Source organism: Lepisma saccharinum, chromosome 8 (assembly GCF_977018435.1).
Source record: "Lepisma saccharinum chromosome 8, izLepSacc3.1, whole genome shotgun sequence".
Taxonomy (NCBI): Eukaryota; Metazoa; Arthropoda; class Insecta; order Zygentoma; family Lepismatidae; genus Lepisma; species Lepisma saccharinum.
This window is the reverse complement of record NC_139236.1, coordinates 89,368,545-89,393,171: the sequence shown is the minus strand read 5'-3', so window position 1 is coordinate 89,393,171 and position 24,627 is coordinate 89,368,545. Positions and strand designations below refer to the sequence as shown.

Sequence of the window (24,627 nt, the reverse complement as noted above, 5' to 3'; positions counted from 1 at the left end):
TAGGCCTCGTACTAAGTATTGGTTTGAAAAGTACTTATCACTCTACTATTGTTGTTAACCGGTTTTATTGTCCGCCTACTTGTTGTTCCTCTTTTCTCCAAGTCGCACTGGAACAAAAATTTCAGGTGCTTTCAAGATATCATCAGGTCGTGCTTGGAAAATGATTTAACTCGAGTTGTATCATGACAGGTAGATTACCTGTTAGTACGGTACCTTCTGTATGTTCCACGTAACATGTTCAGTAAAGTACCATTTCAGACTTTGTCTAGGAGCCCAAAATTCGCGAAGAAATGTTGCAGTTTGTTGATTGGGATAATGTGGCAGAAGGGGATTTTAACAAAGATGAAGTTGTCGTGCACTTCGCGTTTTATCTTGACACCGCAGCATCTGGGACGGAAGATAGCCAGTGATGCAACCACAGAGGGACATTAACGCTCCCCACCCCAACCTTGGTCGAAAATAAATTCTATGGGGGGGGGGCAAGATGTATTCTTTTATTTTTTTTTTCTTCCAGACTGCCAAGAGCACCTGCAGAGGGGCAATTGCCACTCTCGATTTCATATTTTATGCAAATAAGAATACATTTCGTGAATTTTTCTCTTAAATTCGTAAAAGTTCAGAGCCGTAGCTAGAGACAACGAACAATCTAAATTAAAATATTATTTATTTATTTATTTAAAGACATGACACTACAGGCAAATGCCCATTAACAGTGTCTTGTATTATAACACTGTTTGGTACACAAAATATGCAATCAGAAGAATTCAAAAAGTACAATAATATGATAATGTGTGTTACAGTAATATAAAAATTAATATAAGATTAGATATGAAAGAGAAGTATAAAGTATTAACCTGACAGTTTGGGTTAGAACTTACACATGATAACCAAGAAAATAACCAAGGAAAAACATATGTACTTCACCTTACATTTAAAAACGATGATATATAGATGTAATGACAGTAATTAGTTAATAACACAAAAGAAAAAATAGGATGGACTCTACGCCTGTAAATAAAGAGACTGAACTAATAAACAAAGTTAAGTCTGGCTTTGGCAATAAGTTTCCGTTTCCCTTTTGAATTTTCGAAAACTTTGGAAGATGTCTATCTTATCATATGTCTTTGCAATTTCGTTATATAACCTACACATTCTCCGAGTGGGTGCCGCATTGGCTGACTTTGTTTGAGCTCTCCGTACTTGAAACAGCTCTTTCCGTGGTCTTACCTTATTATATGGTACATAAAAAGGGATTTCTGAGAGCAGCTGAGAGGAGTCTAATGAGTTGTTTAAAAGTTTATGTAAGAATAGTAACTGATGTATGTTTCTTCTATCGCCTAGGGATTGTACATTGAAGTATTTTTTTAGGGTATGATAAGGAGTATATTTGGGGTAAACGGCGTCTCTTTTCAGTCCTAGGAATCGAAGGAACTTGCTTTGTACATTCTCTATTCTGCTGGTTTCATTTAGGTTTTGTGGGGACCAGACGATAGACGCGTATTCCAATTTTGACCTTACGTAGGTATTGTATAGCGTTTGGAATGTTTCTAAGTTCTTAAAGTCATTTCCCATTCTCATTATAAACCCTAGGCAAAAGTGGCGAAAAGTGGGGTAACTGCCTCCCCTAATCGACGCAACTGCGTATATAATTTAGTGTTAACATGTTGCATATGTATTTCTTATTTTTTATGAGTCTCCATATTGCATATGTGTAAAACATACACAGTGTATGTTGTATACATGAAAGTTATACGTGTCATATGTACAAAAATAATTATATTCTTAATGCATTTTCTGTCTTTCAAAAAATACAGTTTGTGTGCTTGTTTTCAATTATTAGCTAATGTGAAATTGGACATGTTGAAAAAATATTTCAAATTGTTTGTTCAACACAAATGCTTTAGCACCGACTTCTCTCCTTTTTGCGTGATTTACGAGGATAATAACGTCTTTGATACTACTATTACTACTGCTCCTACTAATACAACTATACTACTACTTCTGCTACTACTAATAGTAATGTCATTATTATTATTATTATTATTATTATTGTATTTATTGTTACTGGAACTTTTATCCTGGTACACTGGGATCCATGAGTATTACCGTGCAAATTGTCCATGACTATTATCATTAATTTTTCTCTTGCATCCTATGTGACTTTAAGCGATGGATTCTTATGTATGCTGGTGCAGAAGTTGTCAATAGCTTGTTTTGAGTTTTCTTTTAATTCTTGAAGCTGTTATTGGGTCAAATAAAGTGCACGAACATGGTGATGGACAATTTGCACGCTAATTCTCATGGATCCCAGTGTATTTGCCCCCTCCGGACAAAAATTCGTGGTTGCGCCTCTGCTAAAACATACATGCATATTTCATGCTTTTTTTATTTTCAACATCGCACCCCCTAAATTTTATTCCGCACCCCCTCACCACCCCAGATGATTAATCCTGGCGCCGCCACTGTTCTGACGCTACAAAGTTGTTGCAGCAAACTTATTAACAATTACCTCATTTTGCACCATTTTTAAAATTTCGGTCTCTCAAGATGGAATTAAAGTATTGCACCATCTATCAGCTATACACGGACGTAGACACTCATTGTGCGTTCTGCAGAGCAACTTTCACTGGTATGGATATCAGAATTGTATACAATACCTGAAAATTTGGAAAGTTCGAAAAAAGCGGTTGTTCAAAGAGATTACTTTTGCTGATTTTTGTTTCTTTTCGAACTCTCCCCCTCCAATATCACTTAGGTCGATGGTGTCCAACAGACATAAATATCGCTCGCAACTTGAACTTGATCTAAGTTATAAAAATTGCAAATAAATCTAAAAATCAATAACAAGTCAATCAAACGAATCTATCCCCCCATTTTTGTGTGAAGGTATATAGAATTGGTAACTATACTCAAAACTTTTGTCCCGCACCCCCCCAAAAAAATTCATGATGCTCCTGCGCAGGAGCGTCATGAAACCCCTCTGTGAGCATCACTACTCCGTAGTGCACACTTACAGGATATAAAATGTGTTCCGAGGGTTCGTAGCGTTGAAACGTACAATATTTTACCAAGAGAAATTGTACATCTTGATATCTCCTGTGTTTGTGTGTTCGTTTGTACAGGGCATTCCCTGACATTCGCTACGAGACTCGGCGGCAAGCGGCCCGGCATCAGCGCTTGTCTTTCCCGGTGAACGGGTCCGCGACAGTCGCTTATATTAAACCTCGTAGAAAAGTTTAGAGTAACAGGGTCAGTTCTGAATAAAAGTGTAAAGAAAAATGAGGAAATAAAGTATACAAAGACAATCCGCACACCATCCGTGAGTGAAAAGAGAGTATTGTATGAGAAATCGGGAGAATTACAGTAGACGAACTTGCACGTGTAAATGCCCATTTCCTTCGGAGATGCCAGGAATGTGTTGCAGCAGAGGGACATCATTTTCAACACCTTCTGCAGTCAAGGTTAGTACACAATATGAAAACTGTAATTTTAATAGCCGACTCTAGAGACTGTCGCTGGCCCGTTCTTGCCGCCGAGTCTCGTAGCGAATGTCAGGGAATGCTCTGTATAACAGACACCCTATGTGTGGGTGTGCATAATGTTCTTTAGAATGTAATAAAAATACAGGGTGGTCCAAAAGTCGCACCAAAAGTCCACCAGTTCTCCTTGTTAACAATCATCTCATCTGCTATAGGTGGCAAAATAGAAGTAGGACCTGGAGCCCTTTCAACACTGTCCCAAATTAGGGACCCACTGTACTTCTTCTCGAAATAGTGAAATTTTAAAATTCTGTGTTGGCAATATTGCAAGACAAGCATTAATCGACTCTATGGCCGAGAGCGTAGAGAGCTCGATTTTCGATTTCGCACCGAATTTAACCGGGTTTGAATGAAGTCAGGCATCATCTTTTATATAGACTTCCCCAAGGGGCTGTGTTCAATATTAATGACCGATAACACCTTTGAAAAACTGACATCACACGGGATATACCCATATTTGCTCAGTAATGTAAATAATAGCATTTTATCGCAAGCCTGTCGGTTATGTACATGTTTGAGAAGCAACATTCACACAACACATTAGTTTCCCAAGATTGTCACACGGAACATTCTCCTGAATTGGTGAGAAAATTTTTTTCTTTCTTGGAACTTAACACATAATATTTACAACACTGCACCATTGACTAATAGTGACTAGACAAAAAATACACCATGCATCAGTTCGTGATCCTACTAGAACTCTTCACCGATATAGAATTGCTGCAGGGTTACTTTATGTAACATGCAATGCCAGTCAGTGGGATCAGAGTGGGAATTAAACCTTTTCTTTGCTTTTATGGAACCAATAGTTAATTTCATTTAATATTGACTCGAGCTCTGTATAATTAATTTCAAATAAGTTCAACTCCTCCTTCTTGTGTATGCTTGTAATGTGTAAATATAAGGCTTCCATTAAAACCACTTCTTTTCTTTGGGGATGTTCTATGAAATCCGCTCTGTTTATGAAAATGGTGAATGGACATTATTATTGTAATTTTTGTGGTAGTGATGGGTGTTAGTGGTGGTGGTAGTACTAGTTGTCGTAGTTATTACATATGATGACCTTACTGTTTTATTTTACTGAATCATTAGTTTCCATTAATTAGAATGTGCAAGAACTGCACCTACCTTCAAAAAACCAAAAGTTAAATTTCTTAGATATTTCCTCGAGCTGTGTATATGAGCTTTCAATTGATTTGATTCATTGATTCATTTGGATTATTTTACTTAGCTTTTCTGCCCCCTGATGATGTCATGGAATTCATGTTGGGACACTCACAACGCTGTGCTAACCACTTCGCCCCTGGGTTCGGCGTATACGGACTTCCGAAACAGTTCATAAGTTCTCCTCCTTGTGTATGCGTGTAATGTGTAAATAGAAGCCTTCCATTAAAATTATCATTTATATTCGTTTTCTCGATAAGTATCTCTCGATAATAAGCTGAAGATCTATATACTGTCAGCTTCACAATACATGTAATGTCAATGATTCTATGCACTTATGTTCTTTGAAAGTAGGAAACTGTACTTACCTCATGATGTGGAAAATATTTGTATTACAAATGTGACGACAATATTGTTATCGGAGGAAGACAAAAATCACTCCCCGCAGGGACGAAAATTTGCCCTTATTGCTAGGGGTGGTTGGGTTTGTTGAGAAGGGATCCATACCATCTCCTCCCCCACCCCATCCCTTTCCCTGAGTGGGGCGTATTTCTGAAGGAGGGAGTTAAACATTTACAGGTTGTCGTGAAGTCTGTTATAAAGGGAAAGCATTTTATTCAGAGAATATGTCTACTTGTGTATCTAATAAACAGTAAGATATGATGACCATTCTCTGTGTGGTACAAAATCAATAGTTTGACTCGTAATATTCAACCCTCTTCTCTGAGTATACAGGTTCCCGCGAGTGGTAAAGTCGATCTGTTTCTTGGATCTGTTAACTACAACAGCATAACTCTATCAACATAAATATAGTAAAAAATATTTCACTGAGTGAGTATTGGTATGATATTCCAAGCATGACGCCCACAAAGATCAAACTCCACTAAACAATACAATATTATTTTCTATAAGTTTCTCTTCTTTCGATATAACTTCTTATCCACATACGTATTCTAGTTCTCCCTTGTGTATATTATTACATAACGTCAGATATTTCCTGTTTCGTTATATTCATTTTCTAACCCTCGTCTGACGCTCAGGGACGTAGCTAGGTTGATCAGTTTGGTGGGGCCCAAACGTAAGAATTTTTTTTCTATCAAACTAATATAAATTAACAAACTATTTATACACCATATAGGCCTATACTGTATACATACATTATATATGTATGTGTGTGTGTGTGTGTATGTATGTATGTATATGTATATATTAGTCTTGGAAAGAAAAGGAGCAAGGGCCTCCTCGGTGGCGCATGGTAGGATCGTCGCCTTGTAATCAAGGGGTTCCGGGTTCGATACCCGGTGGATGCTCATAGTAGTTCGGATCCCACTTTACACTGTAGAACCAGTCCCGATTAGCCTTACTGTGTATAAAGTGGACTTAAAACACCAACTCAATCAATCAATAAATTGGAAAGGAACATAATTTTCTTCTGTAGCACCCAACAGTCTACGGATATACTCTCGCAAAATCCACAGCCATTATTCGGGAAACTAAATGCAGAATGAACTCATTAGCTTAATGGCTGATACACCAACAACAATGTTATTAGTCTTTAGATTTGTAAATTTGCTGGAAAAAAATTGAGAAGTGGATAAAACCCTTTTCCGTGGTTTTAGATATAAAGTGCTGGAACCAGGTTTACAAGTATTGTCAACAGTGCAAATATGAAATGAGTGCGTAATGAGTTCAAGCTAGGCATCTCATGTATACAGTTCATACCGGAATCGCATCCGGTATCTCTTAGTTCAAGGCGACCGCGTTAAGCACTATTCTATAGGGCGGGCCCGAGTCTTGTATGGTATCTGATTGTTCACTTGGGAAATGATGACGATGAGAAATTATATGCACACGTCTAATTTCTTAAAATTAAGCTTATTTGTGTGTGGAAAACTGAATATATGATGGCACTGGATAAAACAAAGTTCCCACACGCTCAAATGATTACGCTCCTGTCTTTGGTTCGACAGGTTCAAGAACCTGCCCGGGTTCGATTCCCAATGGAGGCACATAGTTGTTCGGATCTCACTTTAAACTGTAGGTCCACTCCCGATTACCCTTACTGTGCATAAAGTGAACTTAAACACCAGTTCAATGAATCAATCAATCGAAAGGTTCAAGGTTCGATTCCTGGTGGTCAGGTCGGTAGCCAGAATTTGATTTCGGAAGGGGCTTATACCTTATCGGCAGCCGCCATCTAAAGACGAAAAGGTTGGGGGAGGAGTAAATGCGCTGAAGATGAATTTCTTGGTATATTGCAACTTATATATACAAGATGTTTAATCCAGTTAATGAAGTAAATTTAATTACTACTACAAATTATTAAAATTAGATATTTGTAGGATTTCGGGAAAGGACTGCAGCCTCCGAGCCCCTTCTCTGGGTACGTGCCTGCTTGTATTAGTTCCAAAATTTCTGTGCTGTTTCAACATCGTGAGGACAATTTGGGTAGTACTTGAAAGCGATATGGAAGCAAATTTTGCTCTCGAAACTATGGGACTCGATGTGATGACCACGTGCAACCGAGTGAAAGAACTCTTCACAGGCCTTGTCCCTCAATATTAATTTTACTGACTAATTGTAAGTTTTTCTCAGCCTCCTCGATGACGCAGTGGTAGCGTCGCCGCCTTGTAATCGAAGGGTCCCGGGTTCAAAACCCGGTGTAGGCACATAGTGATTCGGATCTCCGATTAGCCTTGCTGTGCATACAGTGGACTTAAAACACGAACTCGATAATTGGAAGGTTTTAGAAGAACTAAACTTGGCTTTTTATCCATCGTACAACTTTGCTTCTTTTCACCCTACTTTTACAGTTTTTCTTCCTAAGAATTCCACTGAGTATAACACGCTACGAAACCAGAGGTCCAAGGTTCGGACATTGGACAGGTATGGTTGTATAATGTCTGTCCCATCGCCATTCCTTCGGCTCATCATTCATTCTCATCGTCGCATTTAACCCAAGAGGTAGAAAAGCGACGTAATATAGAAATATATAAGTGATTGATTTGGTTTATTTTACTTCGCTTTTCTGACACTTTTTGGCTAATCGTGAAGATGAAGATGAAAATGAGTGATGTGAAATTGATGAGAGGACCATCATAAAGAACACACACGCCCGGTCCGGGATTCGAACCAGGACCCCTGGCATCGTAATGCGCCTTGTTAACAACTGCACAACTAATAGAAACAGAAAATGCTTGATAAGTTATTTGCTTCTCCATAACTCATGATCATATTATAAGTATTATTCGCTGTATGGCTAGGGATTAATTATATTTGTATGTCTAGCCAACCTAGCCACCTAAGCAGCAGCAGCTTCCACATTTGCAGGTGGAGGCTAAATGAAGAAAAATCACAGAAAGTCAGAAATATATACACATTTTGTAACATAATACTTATAGAGCATGCAGACGGCTGTAAAAACAATTGCTACATACCTAGTTTCTTTCCTTAATTGAAACGTGGTTTATTCTTCATTATACATGAGATCAACCACCCTGGGAGTTGAACCCAGGATCTTGTGTGGTAATCAGACTCTCTTTTAGAATGCCAATATGCTGGATATTTGGTCGATCAGTCGATCCTGATCCATTGTCTCCAGAGGAAGACAATCTGGCAGCTTCTCATTCGACATTTTACTCGCGATGTAGGAAAACGAGATCATAAACACTTCGTGATGCTATCTTCTCGCGTTTACAGAAGTTTACCCCGCTCGGACCACAAATTCTACTTCAAACTGCAGATATCAACTGTCCACCAAATCAACAGATGAACCGACCGCTTCGATGTTTCTCTAAATTTTCAGAAAGTGGTTTTTCCCCTCCATTGCAGGGCAGGTCATTAGCAGGAGGGTTGAGTGCATGTGAGAAGAACCGCTATATCATTCATTCCCGCGCCGAAAAAGGGACAAGCAATAGAATTCTGTTCTTGGAATTTCAAACACATGGGGATATCTTTTCTGAACCATAAAATAATTAACTCAGAAAGTTCCAGCCACCCGTAGCTAAATCTTCCTCTTTGTGTCGTCTTTTCGGCGCCCATGGTGCCAGTGCAGGGCCAGATGAAGTTTTGGATTGTGCGGGTTTTGGGGGGATCCTGGATCTGGTTTGCAGCAGAGAGGAAAAGTGCATTTTCAATAGGTCTCAGACTTCCCTGACCGGGGCGGACCACAAAATCATTAACTTCATCCCCTCCCAATACATCTGTTTGTGTTCAACAAGCAAGAAACAGGGAAATAGGAAATAAATGCTTTGCTTGGGTTCGCGCTACTGAAAATTGAAGAAGTGTTTCAAACTGCAAGCAAAATTTACTGAAGAATTATTTTGCAATATTTGTCATCAAAGTAAAATTTCCAGCAAATACAGAACAGTTTCCCGGGGCCACGTGGACGTTTGCCGGGGCCAGTGCCCCTACGTGCCCCCCTCTAACGACGTCCCTGCTGACGCTCGTCCGAAAACTACATCCGTGATACCTAAACGCAAGATTATTACTGCAATTAAACAAAGGAATAAATTATCTTCGCCGCTGACCTACACCGACAACCGCCAAATAAACTTTTGAGAAGCTTTTTCTGTTAATTCCGTACCTGTTTCTGTATTTTGGCGATGAACGTTATCAGCACACACTGTAATAAAATAACGGTGTAATTTACAAAATACTTATCTGGAAATACTTCCTGTGTGTACCGAATCATAAGGTAATACACAATTCCACGCTGGAAGATACTATTCACAATTGACGTCATTGCGTAAGACTCCGTTGCACTATCATTGACCGAGATCATTTCCACGCTAGTAAAACAGACGAAGTCAGTTCTGGCTCGATATTTCAGTTGGTAGAGCTATGAAACGGTATGCCAGAGACTGGTTCGAGTCCTGGTCGAGACTTCCTTTCCCACAAATCTAAAGGTAAAAAATGCAGTATCAAATTCCCGAAAGAGATATGAATACCGGATCGTAAGTCTGGTTTCGTTTCAATTTTACCAACTCGAGTTTCTTTTCGGTCTCTTATCCCCAAATCTCGCTTTTGTCTCGATTTTTACACTACTGTCTCCTCTCGATAATACCCTAATTGAAAACAATAAAACATGAGCATTGATCACACTTTTTTTAAATTTTTCTTTTTTTTACTTGAACTGAAAACAGAAATATATATTGATTGATCGAATTAAAAGTTTTGGGTGCGTCGGCACTTAAGGCCATTTTGCACCCTTCAATGTACACGGGGAAATATCCCCTTATCTAAAATTCCGACTGAAAAATTAAAACAAGGGATGTAAAAAGCCCCTTGTGGAAAATTAAAAGTAAAGTTGTAAAAAGACCCGCAGAAGACAAGCACAAAAAAGTCGGAAGGTATTAAAAGCTTCCTCACAAACGGTGGAACAGACCACCTCTTCGCAAAAATCTAAAGACATTGGCTACAACACTGTTGTCATCACCCAACAGGGCAAACAGCTGGGAAGATTAAAAGTCAGTCTGAGTGAAGCAAAGACGGCACATTCAATAAGAATATCCCGAACACTTAAAACAACTTTACAAACACGACACATCGGAGGGTCCAGCCCTTGCAGCAAGTGATCATGCGTTAGACGACTGTGTCTAATACGTAGTCTGGTAAGAATAACTTCTTCTCGACTATAGGGACGGGACGACGAACGCCATGCACTCGTGGTGGGCATATTTAAACACAGTTCTGATTATGAACGTAAGTTTGCATGAATATGGAAGAAAATAACAAGGGGCGAGAAGAAAAATTGCTATTGCTTGAGGTAATAATCCCGAACCAGATGTAGAGAAAATTGGTGGCGAGTGGGAAACTGACATATGGATATTTTCGATCGATATCTATCATTCGCAAGACATGCAGTTCACATCGATAACTCGTTGAAAATTGTCATTCTAATGTAGGTGTTCAAGTGATGCAATCTTAAGTTTGTTTAAAGAAATATGGATTTCGAATGGGTAGGTTGATTAATTCATTGATATGATGTATTTTACTTCGCTTTTAAGGTACTTTTGGCTAACCGCAAATGGTGATACGATGAAAAGGATGAAAGGACAATCACAATCCCTTTGGACGACATAACACGAGCCCCACACAGGATTATACAGGCTGCGAGTCCAGACGCCAGAGCCTCGTTAGTTCCAAAATACAGTGCAGGGTGTACTACGTGGAAAGGAGGTTGACATTTGAGTGTGTCCGGAAAGGGTCACCCCAGGTAAGTTTGAAATGTTGAATTATTCATCATAATTTATGATTCACGATTCATGAGTGGTAAACGTCCTACGTGCAGACGCTACCCCTTCTCATGGAGTCCTTTCTATTTGTCATTCTATGTAAATATAAATTCCTTAAGCACTCACTTAGGAGATATCATGCCATCGCGATATGAGGAAATTTATCAGTACTTACCTAATGGTACTTCACACTAAATTAGGGTGTGGCCCATGTTCGTAAAGGAAAATAAAATTTGCACACACTAACAACGTCTATGCAAAAAAAGAAAGAGAAAATGGTAAGTCTCTAAGGTGTTTGTTTCGATTCCAGGTGGGAGCAAAGTGTAGTGACCCCCATCCTACTTTAAATTCTAAGTACAGACCTGAATATCTTCATCATCTTCATCTGTTATCCATGGTTTCTTTCTTCAACACCCGTTCCTTCCCATTAAATCCTGCAAAAGTGTTGTTCTCTTCCCTTCTCTTTTTACTCAATTCTTTATTGGGGAATACCACAAAAGGGGTCCCATTCCATGTAAATAACAAAATGAATCAATCTTAAAATTATTATGGTTTTTAATTGCATTAAGATGAAAATGTCTGGAGTGCATTTAATTTTGCATATTTTACCAACAAGAATTACTGGAATATGCTTCACAAACAATGAAGTCAAACTTTGCTACATTTTAAAAGCGTAACGCACTTTCGTTAATGCTTTTCATCCTGTTTTGTTGTTGTTCTTGTTGTTGTTATCTTTACATTTATTATTATCAGACAGCACAAAATACTTCATAGTTCTATGAAATTAGTTCATTAAGAATATTTTAATCCAATCTCATGTCTAGAACCTTACATTTCATGTGTAAAATGTCACACACGTAAAGTTGTAACACCACCCCTTATCGAATCCTTCTCTTGCGATGAATGGCCGCTCCTGAGTTTTCAAGGAAATGTGCCACAGTTATTCATATCTTCCTCGCAGTCTGAATTTGGATCTATTGCCTGATGTGAACCTTAAAGGAATTTAGACCTCCCCTATACTAAGAGCATAGAGGATGATGTATATTTTCGCAGCTAGATCCCTTTGGGTTGAAAAGCTTTTAGATCCATATTAGAGCACTTTAGTAACTCAAAATACCTGTTCCCAGTGAGATATCATATTTATGTATGAAATTCTCTCACCCAATTGTCTACTAATCTATCTTCCTAAATTCCAGGGAAGAATCAATCCGAAGAACTTATGACGTGGTGGTTCGTTTACACTTTACTGCTTCTGCTCTTTGCGGAGATAGTTGTTTCAGTCCCTTGCCCTTCGGAATGCCTCTGCTACTATCCTTCTGACGAAGCCATCATGGACTGCTACAACCAGAAGCTGGAGAAGATTCCAACAACAATACCCGACCACATCACAACAGTCGACCTCAGCAACAATAGTCTGACGGCGTTGGAGTACAACACGTTTCCTTCTCGACGATCTAGAATTCAAAGTCTAGACCTCACCAACAATACAATTAGCTACATTGAAGAATTAGCTTTCCGACCTTTGAAGAAGCTCAAGAATCTACTTTTGGGGAGTAACCGCATTGAGATTTTTCCCTACAATGCATTAGAAAGCAACAAGGAAATCAAATTGCTTGCGCTCAGTGAAAATAGGCTCCAGATAAGTCAAGACGGACCCTTTCTTGTATCCGAGTCCTTGCAAGAGCTGGAGCTAAGTGGGTGTTCCATCGACAGCCTATCTTTGCTGGCATTTTCTGATCTTCCAAATCTTCAAAGGGCAGATCTAAGAGGAAACGAGTTGACCACGATCTTGAATTTCCAACACCCATCTATGGTTTCAGTAGGAACAAAATTTAAACTAGATAGAAACCGGTGGGACTGCACTCCTGAATTTCTGAAGTGGGCATCCGATCACAGCTGTGAAAGTACATTATCGTGCCAGAACAAAGAATCAAACACAAGTACTTTGAAATCATTGAAATCGATTAGAGATGCCAAATATACTTCTTCTGTTAGCATGAAGTCTACAACTGGATACGTAGTGCCTCAGTCAGAGTCCGATACTACAGACAAACCTGTTGGTGTCACAAAGGTGAACAAAGCAACATTTGTTTCTTCAGGGAGATCCAGTGCAATAAAACATGCTAATAAATGGACGATCATAATGTTCCAGTTAAGCTGTTGGCTTATTAGTAAGTGTTCTGTGCATACTGTATTATACTCTGCCCCGAGAATCTCTCAACGGGAAAACGAAAACACGTTTCTGCGTAAGCGGTGACTCTAGAGCAGTGTTTGTCAACCTTTTTCAGTTCGGGATCCATGAGCATGGCGTCGGCAGAATTACTTGTAGGGATGTGCATCCAGTCTGTACTCATATTTTTGCTAACATCGAGCAATTTAAGAAGTCCTTTTTTACGCTTGCTTAAACAAATTACAGAACAACAAGAAACACAGATAATTAAGAACTCAATGCTGCGATCGAAATGAGAACGACAGATATCAGATTCCCTTGAGTTAAACATCAGAGCGTTGCCGGTGAAAAGCAATGGTAGAGCGCGAATAACAGAAATGTAGAGTTTAAACTACGTACAGTCACGGACACTTCTGGGTTGTAACGACCCTATTGAAGAAGCACTGAAGAAAGCCATCCATGTCTGACCACCAAGCGCCTTGTGACTAGACAACCCAACCAGCATTGCAATTCTGCGGCTTGTATACCAGTCACGGGTATACATCTCTGTAAATTGAGTAGTGATGCCAAAGAGAAATACGAGATGAAGATTGTCGATCGTAAATTCTCGTGTTCTCGACATGGAATAATACTCGGTCCACGTTACGTTCCATTATTTAATGTTGTTTGGGAACGAACCTGACGGACTGGGTTCATATTTTCACTCCTTGCATTACAGTAAATTCCATAATTTACAATTATATTAATGCTTTGAACGAAAATAATACCCAGAAAAATATCGAACACACGTGCACACCATTCTTCTCACACACATGCACGTGAAAACAAACACACAAAGCTAAGTTTTAACTTCCAAGTGAATGTCCAAATAACAGTAAATGGAGAAGCACGATGTGCGAAACATGGGATTTTTCACAGAAATAATGAGTCTATTTTTGACATACGTGGTTTCTATTAATAGACAATGTAACAATTATGAGAGAAATTAAGATGCATTTTCGTCTTCAGGTGTTGAGGAAGGAAACAGACTGACTGGAAAAAAGAAAACATGGGGTTATTGATAGAGTGTTGGTTAGCGTACAGAGCTTTCACCAGTGAGATCTGGGTTCGATCCCCACCAACGACAATTTTTTTTTATTCTTTTCTATTAGTGAAGAAGTATGTAATATTGTTTTCTAGGCATTTTGACGAAAGGATACATCAAATTTGTTCGTTTCATCTGTATTTTCATTCTTCTAATAAGTTCTCTATCACAAGGGGATATAGAGATTCTCTATCTAGTCGATAGATATATTCTCAATGGTTCCGTATCTACGATTCTCCAGTCCCTTCCACCCACTTGTCTTATTTATTTACTTTATTCATATCAACTCACGAAATACCATGAATTTAACGAAAACACACAGATATAGTTAGAACAAGAAACACACCTCGCGTCGAAGGTTCCAGACTCGAGTTTTGGCTTTCTTGCGAGGATGATTATTCCTGTGTGTCTGTTTATCATCTTTGTCTAAAAAATATTCCTCATTATTGCCGTGATTAACCTAGGCAGAGACCAAAGCGACTGAAATAACAAAAGTACAGAAAATGCAAGACACATCTGCCTAGGCATGTTATACCTTGGGAATTAGCAATCTGAAAATTAACTTGCGTTTCAGTCGACTACTTGCGAAAGAGTTTCGTGTTGTCTCGTTTGCAGTGTTGGTTATCGTGTCGGACTAGCATGCGCGCATCCCGTGTTCGAGCCCAGCGGAAGGGAAGTGTTGTTTTTTTTTTGTCTAATTTCATCCAATTTTATTTATAAAACTGAGGTTTCTGCAAAACCTTTTGAATTGCATGCCACTTCGTATGTTGGTAATCTGAAAGCAGCAAAGATGAACATTTGATGTTCCGAAGCGACGATGTATTTGTGTATGTGTTGAAAAAACGCAGTTATTTATTAAGGAAAAGCATGCAGCCACGTGATCATTGAGAACGCTTCCTAGTTGTCAGTGCTAATATGGCAGTAGCTACAGTCTGTCAACACACACCAACTTTCACGTTCCCCGTAAAATGATTACCTTTCCACGTTTCAAAATCATGAGTGCTCTCTAAAGCAATACTTTGATACTTGCGTTTGCATGTTCGAATCTAAAGTAGTACGATTTTTTTTTACCCAGCAAATGACATTGAAACCATTAATAACTCTTGGCAATGTGATATTGATATCATATATGGAAAGAATAAAAATAAAGAATTTTGCTTAAAACAACTTATAAATATATTAAATTATGTGGATACCTGATCTGAAACGTACGATGCACGATCAGAGAGCCTGAATGTTGCATTGAAAACTGCAGAGAACAATGATTGACTAATGAACAGCGAAAGGTTTTTCCATGCTCCAATGGGATTTTATTTATAACTATAAATAAACAAGGGAGAAGGACAGAGGTTGGTATGATGAACTAAATTGTAAACTAAAAGTTTTAATTGAAGAAACAATACACGTTCACGGTTAAAAATAGGGCATTCAATTTCAGGCACATTACACTAACTGAAAGACTATTTTCAAAATTAATAACAATTGGATAACTAGAAGATCCAAACTTGATGTTAACCACGTAATGCACTTGATAATCACAGAAACATATTTTTTTTCTTGAGCATGCCCTTTATTTTGTGTCTTCTTTGTTGAAATAATACGTTGAAACGAACAGTAGTATGTTTTAGAGTGTGTTTAGAATCTCTTGTGTACTGCGTGGAGATACTGAAGTCATTTTTAGTTTCCTAATTAAATGACAATTATTCAGTGTAATCTTTAAAAAGGAAAGCCTTTGTTTCTTTGCAGCTGTTCATGACAGAAATTCAATTTCAAGACAAGTTACCAAATTAGCAATAGTTCTCTTACATATTTGTGGTATGTGCTCGTCTGCCTTATACCGTATGAGGAAGGAAGCAGATGTAAAAGATAGAAAATTACTGTTCTTGGGTAGCTCGTCCTGCTTTTGTCAGAAAACCTGATCAGCATACTGAACCAAGCCATCACATGAGATACGACTTCAATAATATAATCCGTTTCTGTGGTCAAATAACTCCAAAAAAGGCAATAATATTGTCAGTTTGAGGAGACGGAGAAATAATTTCCTTTTATCTTACATTATACTCTGTCTATATGCGTAGTGTGGTTTGTCTGTCCCAAAGCTGAAGGCAAACCTCTGTCTGTTGTAACGCGTGGCATGTTTTGTTCCAGCTTACAAATCACGTAAAATACCTTCGTTCACTTCAGTGTGCTGGTTCTGCAGGCACAAGGTCATGTCTACTGATAAGCAGAAACCACGTGACTCCGGGGCCAACTGTCAGCACCGCAGAGAAGCTTCGGTAACTTTTGCGAGGTTCCTTCTAGTCCTTGACAGAGCGCATGCTCCGTAATTACGTGCAGAAACCCCTTGTTTTCTGTGTATAAAATTTACGTATGTTGTGTGCTCAAATGTTGCAGTAAACATAACTCCGTGACACACAACAAAAATTACAAGAGCTTCGAAGATTAGAAACTTAAGCAAGCGTACTCACAAGACGATTATATTGTCCGACTGACAGAAGAGCAGGTGATGGGGTGGTAGCGTGTTAGTTTGACAAGCAGGAGATACTGGGTTCGATTCCCGTTTGATTGCCTCCAATTTTTTTTCTTAACTGGAGCGACTATATATTTCAATTAAATATTGCGAACATTCTTATTTATGTGCTGTGCGAATTGTTGAATTTTGAATTGAATTTTGTTTTCCAAACGATTACGATAATTTCTTGTGAATAGTATTATATGTATTTCTGGATCATTTTCTCGAAAGAAATATATACTTTTCGCCAGGCATAACATTTTATTGAGTATGTTTGTAAAATGATGAGAAATGTGAAAAAACTATCGTAAAAAATAATTTTTACAAATAAAATTTAAAACGGTAAAGATTTCCACCTAAAAATAAAGTAAAAATGTATGTAACCTTTACTCCAATAAATTATTAAATAAAATGCAATAATTTGTTGCTCGAGTTATTTAAAAAGAAAATAGGGCAATAAAACGCGAATCGAACCCAAAGCCTTTTTTACGTGAAACTTATCCGCTACCACGCTACCTCAATTTTTCTTTTCTTTTTAAGTCCACTTTATGCACAGTAAGAAAACTAGATCTATAGTTTAAAGTGGGATTCCAATCACTTGTGCCTAAACCGCGTATCAAACTTACCAATACTCGGTTCGGGCATGGATGTGTGTGTTTGTCCCAATGAGAATACAGAGAATATAGAGGAAATTGACATGTGTGACAACTGAGAAAAAGGTGAAAAACGGGTGATACTGTTACTTTTGAAAATACTCTTTCAGTTAGTGTAGGGTTACCAGACGTTTTTCCCGAACATCTCCTAAAATTTAGCCTTATGTCCGGCGTGCGGGAGGAATTTGAAAAATATTATAAATGTCCTACATTTTGAGCATCACATAATATTAATTAGGAAAATATGTAACAGAAAAAAATCATACAAGTTACAAGTCTATGGACTGTGCTTCCAAACTCAATAGTAAAATATATTTCGATTCAGTAACTGCCCAAAAATTAAAAAGTTTGTCCTGCTATTAAACAAACGGGAAAACGGAAGCAATTAATGAACAAAGTTTTGGAATCACATTCTGATAACGTCGCTGTTCAATGCCTGAGCAGAATTTTTTGCCTTAGGGTTTATACTGATGGAACAAGGTGTTGTTATTCAATATTCAATATAATTTGATTGTAAAGCAGGGGTATATAGAGCGAAGTTATTCAGGGTGTCTGCCAGTCAAGAAAGTCGTGGAAGTCAAGAAAAAGTAAAGAAATCAACAAGAAGTCAATTAAAATGCAATAAATTATTCTTGTGGTCAAGAATTTTTGCAATCATAATGATTGATTGGTTGATTTAGTATATTTTAGATCACATTTTTCTGTCCCTTTGGCTAATCGCGAAGATGAGGATGAATGGTGGTAAGATAAAATGAATGAATGGTGGTAAGATAAGATGGATGAAGGGACAGTCACAAACATATAGGGACAACCGACACAAGCCCCACATAAGATTATACTGGCTGCGAGTCCAGACGCCAAAGCTTCACTTGTCTGCCAAAAACAGTTCAGGATGCATTAATACGAGAAAGCAGATCTAATTCTCTTATTAAATTCAGCTTCAGTTTTCATCTTAACTGGCCCTTTGGTAGGGGGTTTTCATTAAATAAATATTTATTTTCTTAATTACTAATGTCCAACTTTATCTAAGTAGGGATCGAATAAATAAACGTTAAGAAAAACTGGAAAAAGATCTAGAAAAGTCCAGAAAAAGTCAAGATTTCTGGATTTGTTATTTTTGTAGACACGCTGTTATTGAACTAAAAACTACCCAAGATGAAACTTCTGGAACCATTTTAAATTACGGTAAATGCTGAATATTTGTTTTCCATAACGGGTCATTATTCAAATGTTGAGAGAGTACTTTCATTACAATCAGCACAACAGACTCACGAGAGAAATTATTTTTTCATAATGTCTGTAAAATATTTGGTACTGGTCCCTATAATTTCAAAGAGTTTGACTGTCCACTCTAACATAAATAATAAATATAGTTTGACTAAACCTGAAATTTTGATAAGAATTGTCTCCTCTGAGAAGGACCACTTAAATCATGTAGTAAGAGGTGCATTGATTAGTATGATTACAAGTTTTGAAATTTTACATTTAAAAATTCATTAAGAATTCATTTTTTTGAAACTGAAAAGTGTCATTTTTCAACTACTTTCTAACATGTTCTATAGAAATATGTATTATTTACTGGGAATGTTTTGTGTCCTACATTTTGACTTAATGTCCTACATTTTGGGTCAGCATGTCCTACATTTCCCTTACAGCGATCTGGTAACCCTAAGTTAGTGTAATGTGCCTGAAATTGAATGCCCTATTTTTAACCGTGAACGTGTTTTGTTTCTTCAATTAAAACTTTTAGTTTACAATTTAGTTCATCATACCAACCTCTGTCCTTCTCCCTTGTTTATTTATACTTATAAATAAAATCCCATTGGAGCATGGAAAAACCTTTCACTGTTCATTAGTCAAACATTGTTCTCTGCAGTTTTCAATGCAACATTCAGGCTCTCTGATCGTGCATCGTACGTTTCAGATCAGGTATGCACATAATTTAATATATTTATAAGTTGTTTTAAGCGAAATTCTTTATTTTTATTCTTTCCATATATGATATCAATATCACATTGCAAACAGTTATTAATGGTTTCAATGTCATTTGCTGGATAAAAAAATTCGTATTACTTTAGATTCGAACATGCAAACGCAAGTATCAAAGTATTGCTTTAGACAGCACTCATGATTTTGAAACGTGGAAAGGTAATCATTTTACGGGGAACGTGAAAGTTGGTGTGTGTTGACAGACTGTAGCTACTGCAATATTAGCACTGACAACTAAGAAGCGTTCTCAATGATCACGTGGCTGCATGCTTTTCCCCAATAAATAACTGCGTTTTTTTCAACACATTCACAAATACATCGTCGCTTCGGAACATCAAATGTTCATCTTTGCTGCTTTCAGATTACCAACATACGAAGTGGCATGCAATTCAAAAGGTTTTGCAGAAACCTCAGTTTTATAAATAAAATTGGATGAAATTAGACAAAAAAAAAACAACACTTCCCTTCCGCTGGGCTCGAACACGGGATGCGCGCATGCTAGTCCGACACGATAACCAACACTGCAAACGAGACAACACGAAACTCTTTCGCAAGTAGTCGACTGAAACGCAAGTTAATTTTCAGATTGCTAATTCCCAAGGTATAACATGCCTAGGCAGATGTGTCTTGCATTTTCTGTACTTTTGTTATTTCAGTCGCTTTGGTCTCTGCCTAGGTTAATCACGGCAATAATGAGGAATATTTTTTAGACAAAGATGATAAACAGACACACAGGAATAATCATCCTCGCAAGAAAGCCAAAACTCGAGTCTGGAACCTTCGACGCGAGGTGTGTTTCTTGTTCTAACTATATCTGTGTGTTTTCGTTAAATTCATGGTATTTCGTGAGTTGATATGAATAAAGTAAATAAATAAGACAAGTGGGTGGAAGGGACTGGAGAATCGTAGATACGGAACCATTGAGAATATATCTATCGACTAGATAGAGAATCTCTATATCCCCTTGTGATAGAGAACTTATTAGAAGAATGAAAATACAGATGAAACGAACAAATTTGATGTATCCTTTCGTCAAAATGCCTAGAAAACAATATTACATACTTCTTCACTAATAGAAAAGAATAAAAAAAAATTGTCGTTGGTGGGGATCGAACCCAGATCTCACTGGTGAAAGCTCTGTACGCTAACCAACACTCTATCAATAACCCCATGTTTTCTTTTTTCCAGTCAGTCTGTTTCCTTCCTCAACACCTGAAGACGAAAATGCATCTTAATTTCTCTCATAATTGTTACATTGTCTATTAATAGAAACCACGTATGTCAAAAATAGACGCATTATTTCTGTGAAAAATCCCATGTTTCGCACATCGTGCTTCTCCATTTACTGTTATTTGGACATTCACTTGGAAGTTAAAACTTAGCTTTGTGTGTTTGTTTTCACGTGCATGTGTGTGAGAAGAATGGTGTGCACGTGTGTTCGATATTTTTCTGGGTATTATTTTCGTTCAAAGCATTAATATAATTGTAAATTATGGAATTTACTGTAATGCAAGGAGTGAAAATATGAACCCAGTCCGTCAGGTTCGTTCCCAAACAACATTAAATAATGGAACGTAACGTGGACCGAGTATTATTCCATGTCGAGAACACGAGCCATTACAATCGACAATCTTCATCTCGTATTTCTCTTTGGCATCACTACTCAATTTACAGAGATGTATACCCGTGACTGGTATAAAAGCCGCAGAATTGCAATGCTGGTTGGGTTGTCTAGTCACAAGGCGCTTGGTGGTCAGACATGGATGGCTTGCTTCAGTGCTTCTTCAATAGGGTCGTGACTGTACAACATGGGTTGAATTTAAATTGTTACAACATTATATCTTAGTAATTTAAATGCAACAGATTTCTAAGACACAGCAAATACATTTTCGAGCCTGACCTCGCGACCCACCAAACACCCCCTCAGGACCCAGCTATGGATCGCGCCCCATGGGTTGAGAAACGATGCTCTAGAGGGCTCGGCCAATGAACTCTTGAGAAGGGAAGTGGATGCAACTACCAGCCGTTTGAAGCAGTGCGCACTGCTGTGCTCAGTTCACTCGCTTTTTCCCCTTCTCTTCCGTCATGCGCGGCCTTGCTCCGCAGATTCCTGAGACCAAGTTGGTTGGTTGATTTAGTGTTTTAAGTTGACTTTCTGCACAGTAAGGCTAATCGGGACTGGTACTACAGTTTAAAGTGAAATCCGAACCACCATGTGCCTCCAACCTGCGACTAAGTATAGTAATTATTCCAAGCATAAATTGTAATATAAAGTGTCATTTTAAGAGTTACTAGCGAAGATAACTGGGAATTGCGTATTTAGCGTTTTTAAAAATAATTTCCCACATAGCATAATAACTAACGCTTAGTCAATTTTACATGGACAGTCCCAGGAATCTAGCTAGAAGAGCAACTATCCACAGTAGCTTTGTTCCCTCCATGCATCCCCTTTCTTCTGACACGTTCCTTGGTCGAGCCCTCTCGAGTCGCTACCGCTTAATTTCATTCGATAACTCCAGAGAATCCTAGAACAGGGTGCAGGACGATGGTTTACCGCTGAACTCCCATTTTTCATTACAACATACGTAGTTACACAAAAATTTGGTTCTTTGGATAGATTTTCTCAACATAAGTTATTAGTCGGTTTATGGTTTGAATAAAATAGTAAAGAACATTTGAATATGTGTTTGTGAGTGTGTGTGTGTGCGTATCCGTGCGCGCTCATGCGTGTGAGAAATAGTGAACCTGTTGTTATAGAATTTTAAAAAAAATAGTGTTGTATTTATGCAACATAGGCTACTCAATAATACACCTGGTAGAAATAGTTGTATAATCAGTGGCGGCGAATTGGAGGACATTTGGGGGCAGCTGGGACAGTACTCTTAAATGATAAAAATGACAGATGTTTTCAGATTGTTCCACGAACTACACACATGGTTGATAACTAATCCACTGACAATTCTCGTGGGAAAATTACCAACTGAATGCAAATCTGTTCATTTCACATGACTTTTTAAAAATGTATGGCCTCTTGAGGCCTTGTCTACCAAGAGAAAGTAAACTGTACTTGCCAGCCCCCCAGGTTTGGCACCCAATCGCCGCTATTGTGTATAATGTATTGAATTTGTATAGTAATAACGTACATTTCTGTATAAACATTACATGTATCCGTATAGAAATTGATTGTTAGATTGATTTGTTGCTTTAGGTCCACTTTATGCTCATATAGGCTAATCGGGACCGGACCTACAATTTTAAAGTAGGAACCAAACCACTATATGCCTCTACCAGGTATGAAACCCGGGACCCCTGTAATGACCTGGACATTACTCTATGCTATTTAGTTGAAATGTTGTGTTTGTTCGCTTTTTAATTTGGCAAATACAGTAGAGCGTCGATTATCCGAAGTAATTGGGGGACATGGGTGTTCGGAAAACTGGTTTGTTCGGATAATCGAACTGTACATGTTTATTTGCCAAAAAGAAGTACTGTACAGTAAATTTATTCATAAAAACAGGCATCTCTTTAAGTATGTATTACAAAGTAACGTACAAAGGCAACTTTAGTAGGAATATATAGTATGAGGTACAGTTTATTAAACAAAAATATGTACATATTACATACGCATTTTGCATGAACAATACACACAGTACACAAAATTAACGTTTAAAAACATCCTTTATTTTGGTCTGTCTAAGCAAGCCTACACGCTTACGAGCAGCTAAGTCACGTACTTTTTTCATTACAGATATCTGAATGTGAGCGAGTACACAGTTCGGTTAAGCGGTCGTTCGGTTGACCGACGTTCGGATAATCGACGCTCTACTGTATTTATGTTGTCATAGACAACTAGTGTCAGATGGACAGATTAACTACTCTTAATGTACCAGGACCTGGCGACATTTAACAAACTGACAGATTTATCAACAAGCTCAAATCACCATAGCAACGGGTTAATTGTGGCAGAAAAATGTCGAAAATAATTGTAATATGTAGTTTAAAGTTTATTTGATTGCTGTTAAGTGTGTGTTTTCAAAAATATACCGTACATTAAGGTGAAATACAACTAGTACGGTAAGTATAGATTTCCACGCCTTGTGATCGCTGGGGTCTTTTGACAACGACGTGAGGAGCGAAGGGAAAAATTCCAGGTTAGACTGAAAGGTACGTAACGCCCCTTGATTACAAGGAATTGAAGTAAAGCTAATAAGAGAATACCTTATAAACACATAAGAACAGTATCATATTCATAATAAAGGGTAAAGTTCGTTAATTCTAAGAAAAATAGATTGTACACAATATATACACATGTTTTCATGTTTTGGAAATTGTGAATAGGCCAGCTTTACATGGTTTTCAGGCAACCATTATAGTATAAATTCGTCCAGACATTACATTTCCAAATATTAAAATATAATGCCTACAAATAAATGGAAATTTACACCATCATTGCAACAAACTGTAAAATATAACAAAAGATTCGATTTGATACACAATGGGGAAGACATTCTGATGCAGAAGAGCGTTCACTAGCCTGAAATTTTCAAATTAATGTACGTACAAATGCATTTCTACCTTACAATTTCAGTAGCAACGAAAATACTTTTCTCCGAGTGAAATGATTTAGATGCAAAGGTATATAGGTAAACGTCTGTTCATAGAATATCATATGTTAAGATCTGTGCTTATCAGGGAAACCTAATGGGGCGTTAGGGGTTACCTTAGTGAGCTACAAGCTTTACAAAGGAACGTTTAGCAGAAACGCCTGCCTACGGCACAAATCGATGGGGTGGAGATACAAAATTTTCATTACATCATATCCGTCCAGTAATTCTGTATTCTTAGGGCCGGTTTTTCAATGTTCAGTTAAGGTTCATGTTAGCACGTAACTGGAAGTTAGTGAAAATTTCGGTTTTTCAATGTACAGTAACTCGTAACTGGAACTCTGGTGGCGATTATCTTTACTGGTACTTCTTCTTGCAGTTACCAGCCTAACTGGAAGTTGCGAAGCAACATGGCTGCCTCGTGCAGCTATCGAAGTTCCACACTCGCAACTTCACTGTCAGATTAAACAAGATATGATTCATAAAACTTTTAAATTCGTACAGAAAAATACTTGTTTTGTTTGGCAGAGCTTACCAACGTCCATACAAATATGGAAATTAAGCAGCGTAGTTGCTAGAATTCGCTTGGCAAGGTTGTGTTAGAGAATTTGTGTCCATGATATCCGGTCTACCAGGCGGTACAATCTCCAAACAGTAATTTGGTGGAGAGGTTAGC

At 37.9% G+C, this 24,627-nt stretch overlaps 1 protein-coding gene across 1 annotated transcript; it reads left to right on the top strand.

The window, feature by feature from the left end:
- The first annotated feature begins 10,749 nt into the window (after positions 1 to 10,749).
- Positions 10,750 to 23,272, top strand: LOC145991645 (uncharacterized). The gene is made up of 3 exons (XM_083127706.1): positions 10,750 to 10,920; positions 12,136 to 13,110; positions 23,096 to 23,272. Exons 2-3 carry the CDS (start codon positions 12,159 to 12,161, stop codon positions 23,101 to 23,103), a joined length of 960 nt encoding a protein of 319 aa, XP_082983832.1. The 5' UTR covers positions 10,750 to 10,920; positions 12,136 to 12,158; the 3' UTR covers positions 23,104 to 23,272.
- Positions 23,273 to 24,627: the final 1,355 nt, after the last annotated feature.

Excerpts from the sequence above, each read along its gene's own strand:
- LOC145991645 (XM_083127706.1), top strand. The coding sequence starts at position 12,159 with ATGACGTGGTGGTTCGTTTACACTTTACTGCTTCTGCTCTTTGCGGAG.